Source organism: Trachurus trachurus, assembly GCF_905171665.1.
Source record: "Trachurus trachurus genome assembly, chromosome: 16".
Classification (NCBI taxonomy): domain Eukaryota; kingdom Metazoa; phylum Chordata; class Actinopteri; order Carangiformes; family Carangidae; genus Trachurus; species Trachurus trachurus.
The window spans coordinates 24,530,084-24,536,652 of record NC_139902.1 but is presented as its reverse complement, the minus strand read 5'-3'; the positions used below and the strand labels follow the sequence as shown (position 1 = coordinate 24,536,652).

The window sequence follows — 6,569 nt, the reverse complement described above, 5'->3', positions numbered from 1 at the left end:
AACAGACAAGTTAGAGAGTCCAGGGAGCTGCCAGAGACACAGTGCAGCCTCTCTGGACCTCAGCTGACACCATAAGTCAATGACCGGCTATTTAGACGTCAAAGCTGTTTGGAGACTAGTGTTAACAAGCACAAAGCGGTCACTGAGTGAGCCAGGAAAGGTGGTGTCGTGCTTTGAGAACAGAGAACACTCCCCACGCTCATCTGTTTTATTTGTCTCCCCCCTTCAGCCATTCACTCTCTCACTTGGTTTTTTTTTTTTTCTTCCCTCCCCACTGTAATTACACTTGCTCTGCCAAGCGTAGCTCGAGGCGTGGCTGGGCAAAATCACTCGTTAATATGAATCTGCAGAGTGTGTGAGGAGAGGACTATTCACTAACAGTCTCTGTGGAAACATTAGGTTGTAAGCAGCCTGCACCTGTATGTGCCTCCTGGGGCAAAGAGGTAAGGAAGCATCACTTTGGGGAATTGTGTGTGTGTGAGAGAGAGAGGTGAGGTGAGACCATCCATTTTCAGAATGAACTGGCAACAACTGCAAATCCATAGCAAGGTAACAAGCACTTGTAGCTATACCCGTCTTCTGGCTTGGGATTATTTAACCATCCAGAAGTTGCCTGTGAAATCACTATTGTACAAGTGTCAGAGGGCAAGAAATAAGGGTGTGACTCATCAGAATAAAAGTCTGATGCAACACCCCCACCCCCCTAAAGCCAATGAGACTAATAAACCTATTGAAACGTGCAACGTACAGACGACTCCACTTTCCGACTTATCGCTGTGATTGACAACGCTGCTTTTGCACAAATTCCTCCCAGACAAAGAGATCTTCTTCAGGCAAGGAAGTGTGAATCCAAAGGTGTGACGACACGTCTTCAGCCCACAGAGGCAGGCGCGGGCGGGCGGCTGCTTGTGTTTGTCAGGAGACATACAGAGCATTAACACCAGCCAGTGCACGAGACCAGACAGATAGTGTTACACATCACTTCCCTTTCCGATGCCAAACGGAAAGCCTAATCACACATACATGCAGAGACAAATCACGTTCGTGGTGGCAGCTGCTGATGACAAAAAATTTATTTCAGACTGAAATACAAAGACCCGTCAGGTATGAAGACAAGTCGAGATACAAGATACAGGCCCCGCAAAACTATGGAGGAGGGGGGAGAAAGAAAGAAACCGTGCATGAGCCACACTGTTATACTGCAAATTACATGTAGCTGCAGGCTATGTGAGGCCAGTTGTTAGGGATGTTGTGTGTTTGTGTGTGTGCGTGCGAGAGTGAGAGATGGAGAGAGAGGCAAATTATTATCTCTAGATGTTCTTCAACGGGCCACGGAAGGTGAGTCACTCCTGTGTGCAGACTTCATTAATTTAGACAGATAGGCAGCAACATGCATGGTATACTCTTCAAAGGAGCACCACTCATTAATTATTAATCCATACTATACTGGATGGCATGAGAAATAGTAATTGACAGTTGGGTACAAAAGACTAATAGAACACACTTTCCCCCCTTAAAACATTGTTGCATGAAAAGCAAAGCCACTTGAGCTCATTTCCATAATACCTCTGTGCCCCATGAGAGTCTTATAGGTTCAGTGTGCCTTCATTTGCATTTGCCACGAAACAGCATATACCATTTAGTTATTTTTTATTTATTTATTTTTTACAGCTGGGGTATAGGACCGAAACGCTTACAGGACTTGGTGGAGTTTATTGGTGGATAACAAACCTGCCAACTGGCTGCATCTCACACACATTATTTTGGGGGAATTTCCTGTGGAGCCATGGATTTTTATCAGATTCTCAGCAGGAAGCAAATTGGACGAGAGATAACAGTTGGCAACTCTCATCACCTACAGACCTACAGATAGACACTCATTTAAATTCAGTAACTGTCCTCTATTCAACTCCTCAATCTGACTTTTCTTTTTCTCCTGCTGCAGCAACTCACTAAAATAGCACCCACACTGTTGCAGAGGAGATAGTGTAAATGTCTGCAACATGGCAAAAGTGCAGACGTTTCACACGTTGTTGAACTTGTTGACAACTGGAGTAAGATTTACTGTGTGAGGCACAGCCTCAGGAATGAGAGTGAGTCTCTGTGTGTGTGTATGTGTGTGGCCCTGAACTCCTCCATCAAAGCCTTTGAATCACATTCCTCCGTCTAAAGATTAAAGGCCCTTAGTCAAGATGGATACCATCAATCCAGAGGCATTTTATTTAGATGAATATCTTCACAGAAAAAAGAGCAATCACATCCACCTACTAAATCCAAATACTATGCAATGTGCACTATAATCATTCAAAAAAGGCATACTGTATATCACAAATTCACATATTAAAAGAAAAAAACTTATAAACAGGCAGTATAGCATTTCTCTGCAGCAGAGGCGTAATGAGGATGCAATGACCAGCAATATGTTTATGTCTGGTGTTCTTTCACTTAAAAGTCAATGTGCTCCGTACGTTTATCCTTTAGGTAGAGTAAAAATAGAACATATCACTCTTTGCAACGCTCCCAAAAAAAGAAAAAGACCTTTTTTTTCCCAAGATTCATTGTCCATGCAATGAAACACCTAGCAGCTGACAACACAGCTGCCAGGGACTTGTATTGAACATGCGGCAACGGCTGAATGGAGGTTGTGAGATTAGGAGTCACGACAGATGTAAAATCTGAAAAGCATCATGGGGTTAAAGGGGAAGGGGGAGGAAGACTTTCATGCAAATCTTAGTAGTTTAAGTCAATTCATATCTCACTGCGGGCTCCCAAGACAGTGTCCCGTCCTGGATCACACATCTGAATTAATGCTCAGATTGGCCAATCTTGGGTCAGAGTTTATCTCGTATCTGTAATGGTACCCCTCCATGTGGTCCCTACAAGCGTCCCGGATGTTGTATATCCAGCGCTTGATGCCCTTTCTGTTCAGGTAGAGCACCAGCAGGAATATGACACCGATCAGTGCCAGCACCAGCCCCAAGAAAACGTAAGAAGTTTCCAGGACGCCCTTCATGTTGCTCGAGCATTCCAGCTGTGGATCCACCTGCAGGAGCGGCAGGCGTTTCAGGGCCACGGGATCCGCACAGGTCAGGTTCTGCATGTCAACGATCTGCGTGGAGTTTTTCAGCCACAGCAGCATCTCTTCCGCAAAACAATCGCAACGCCAGGGGTTTCCCGCAAGCCTGATGTGGAGATCAGGCTTGAGGCTGAACTCTGCCAGGGTGGAGGGGGGCAGATTCCTTAGGCTGTTGTCCCTCAGGTCAAGGTCACGCAGAGGGGGCACCTTCAGAGTCCCGTTCTGGATGGCGATGATGGAGCTGTTCTGCAGACTGAGGGTGATCAGGTTGGGGAAGCTTGTGAATATGTCGTCTGGGAGAAACACCAGGTCGTTGCTGGACAGGTCCAAGACTTTCAGCATGTGGAGGTTTCCGTGCTGTATGACACTTAGGTTCATGGTGGTGTGATTGTGGAATGACCTACTGAGGTTCAAGACCTGCAGTTTATTATCATCAGGGAAAGCTCTTTCACTGAAATCCTGGAAATTGTTGTTGCTCAAGTCCAGCCGCACAAGGTTTGGCAAGTTGTCAAACACCCTCTCTTCCACAGACTCTATCTCATTCCCACTGAGATAGAGATCTGTTAATAGTTTCAGGCTGGTCGGGAAAGAGTCCACGTTGAGACGGGAAATGTAATTCCCCGTGACGAACAGAATTTTGGTATTGTTGGGTAAAGAATGCGGAATCGCGTCCAAGTCCTGGTTTTGGCATTTCACAGTCTGTGAGGAGCACAAACATCTGTCCGGGCAGGCGTGACAGGACAGCGCGACTGCGAGGAGGAAAAGTAAATGCATCATCCCGGACTCTCCGCGGTTACATCCGTACAACGTGCTCAACAGGAGCATCTTGGTTTATGTATATAAAAAAAAAACGTGTGTGCGCAAAGCGTGCGTAAAGGTTGCTTCACAGTAAAATCCAGCTCAGTCACCTGCTTTGTTCTTCCGCCGGTAACGGGGCAAAAGTTTTTTCAACCGTCTCCCTCCTTTATCCCAACGGAAAGCTGCTCCCACTTCCAGCGCAAGACTCCATGTAACTACCCCCACACCATGCTTCTCTAAGGATGAGTCTACATTTCCATGAGTAGATAAAAGGTGATGTGGACGGAGCGCGCAAACTTCTAGGATATTCTTTGTTCTCCAAAAAATGTTCAAGATTTTCACGGATATATCATGCAACGAGATAAGTGTCCTCCTGTCCGGGATAAACAACTTATGTCTGAACCCGAACTTCCCCCTTGCTCCTTGATACAGTACAGACGATGGTCCCCGTTTCCCCAAATATACCGTGTGATACCTACGCACTTCCAGCTTGCCGCCCTCTAGATCTTTGGGAGTCTAGAGGGAAAGACCAAACAGCAGCACAGCGCAGACCAATGGAAGGAGGGAGCGTACCATTATTGAGCAAAAGGAGGGGTGAGCAGTAAAACTCACGCAAGTTTCACAAAAACTCATTTTATTTTTTCAAAACCACAGACACGTGGTTTAAAAAAAACAAAAAAACATTACTCACAATTTGAGTGTAAATATCTAAAGGTGAGAATTGCAACTAGCTTTCTTGTGACCTGGGGTCCAGCAGGGACCTCTACGTGTCTCAGGGGGGAACTCCAGTGACGTCCCAAGCAAACTGAGGAGCAGTGCAGTCAATCCGTGTGCGAGGAAGCTGAAGTCCATATCTACTGCACAGAGACGTAGAAACTACATATCTGATCCAAAGATCTGATCAGACGAGCACATGATGAATGATCCTTCACTATCAGACACTTCTTGGAAGAGAATCTCTGTTTGGTATTGAAATGACACCAGATGGAGAGACGGGATTCCTGTGGGTAAAGCAGTGTAATCTATAGCAAGGTGTTTGTTATTCAGCCTGGTTTAACACACAATCTATTTGACAAGTTATAGTCTAAATGGGAAACACACATATCACATCTTAAAGACATTGAAAAGGCAGGAATAATACTGGTAACACAACAACACATCAATCATTTGATCCTTGCAATGATAGTATGACTTACTGAACCCATTATTTAGACCTGTTTATGTAGAAAAACCACAATCTCCTGAAGGAGATTATAATGTAAGCAGGGAAAATGGACAAATGTGTGATCAGAAACACATGGAAAACTCAAAATAATAGGCTAGCATTAAAAATATGACATAGTCATTTATCTGAAGGTGTCTGATCTCTCAGATTTACTTTTTTTTTTTTTTTTTTTTTTAAATCCCCAGTCATTTAAAAATAATCATCAATTCTTTTAATCACATTCAAATTTTTGCAGGATATATTTTTTCATAAATATGAAATATATGACATATTCTGCATGAATATATGTATTATGTATATATATGCTTTTTCATATGTGATCCTGAAAATATGTGGTTGAACATTAATCTGGTGTCTTGCAAAGATGCTCCTTAGCAAACAGGGATCGTGCAACATACAAATAATAATAATAATAAAAAAAGATTTATATTTTTTATCTCCAATGTTATATCTGCTACCTCTATGCAAAGTTTTCTCAGGTTTTGATCCATGGGATGGGACCAAACTTGTTTTAACTGTGAAAGGAGTTCCAGTTTTTCTGAATGTGTAATGCAAAACAGATTTTTGGCAGCAGCAACATTTGTGGAGGCTACAGTGTCCTTAGTTTCCTTACTTGGTCTATATCTCCTTTTGAGAAATGACTTAAGTGGTGACATTGTGTGGTGAAAGTATTGTTTGATGGATTACACAGGATTATACTGCTGAGAAGAAAAACTGTGGTTGTGTTCAAGCTTGAATGGTGAGGGAGGGCGCCCTCATCAATATGTCATATTTGGAAGCCCCTGTGTAACCTTAGCTTTACCCTCCTTTGACCCTCTCCTATTCTTAGCCAGGGTCAATGTGACAATCATTTGAGTAATTCCATGACACCTGGATCGAGGCTGAAAGTGATACCCCATCCAAAGTCTGTCAGTTGAAGATGAAATCCTGTAACTCACTTGATGCATTTGTGGATTATCTACAAACATTTTATGTGCCCCTACTTGGTGTGGCATGCTCAAAATATTTAAGATGTAAAGGTAGTGTCACTTTATATTCGACTCTCAATTGATATGCAAAGCAAAATTTGGACCTTGTGCTGAGATGATTACAAAACTACTCCTGTTATGCTTTTAATTTCACCTGGTTGGACATACAGTAGCCTATAGGACACGTTTAAATTAACAAATGTCAGTCCATTTTAGGGGAACGCATTTTAGAGGTAGGCATTAAAGCTTTTTTTTTTTTAAACTGCTGTATTCTTCTGAAAATTGAATGTGTTACTGTCAAGCACCACATGAGGTGTGCAATATAACACTAAATAACCTTAAATGTTATACATTTCTATTTTGCAGGATTTAATATGAATTACAGAGGCAAATGGTGCAGTTTTATTTATTTATCTTTCTTTTTTCCCCCAATTACTATTTTTGTAATTATGTTAACAACTCCTTAAAATAAAAATAATAAAAAAATAAAAGAATAAAACCC

The 6,569-nt window shown here is 42.6% G+C and overlaps 1 protein-coding gene across 1 annotated transcript; it reads right to left on the bottom strand.

Annotated features, from left to right (window-relative positions):
- Window positions 1-2,411: 2,411 nt before the first annotated feature.
- tpbg (trophoblast glycoprotein) lies at window positions 2,412-4,379 on the bottom strand. Its single transcript, XM_083989881.1, has one exon. It carries the CDS (start codon window positions 3,899-3,901, stop codon window positions 2,792-2,794), a length of 1,110 nt encoding a protein of 369 aa, XP_083846007.1. The 5' UTR covers window positions 3,902-4,379; the 3' UTR covers window positions 2,412-2,791.
- Window positions 4,380-6,569: the final 2,190 nt, after the last annotated feature.

Excerpts from the sequence above, each read along its gene's own strand:
- tpbg (XM_083989881.1), bottom strand. The coding sequence starts at position 3,901 with ATGCTCCTGTTGAGCACGTTGTACGGATGTAACCGCGGAGAGTCCGGG.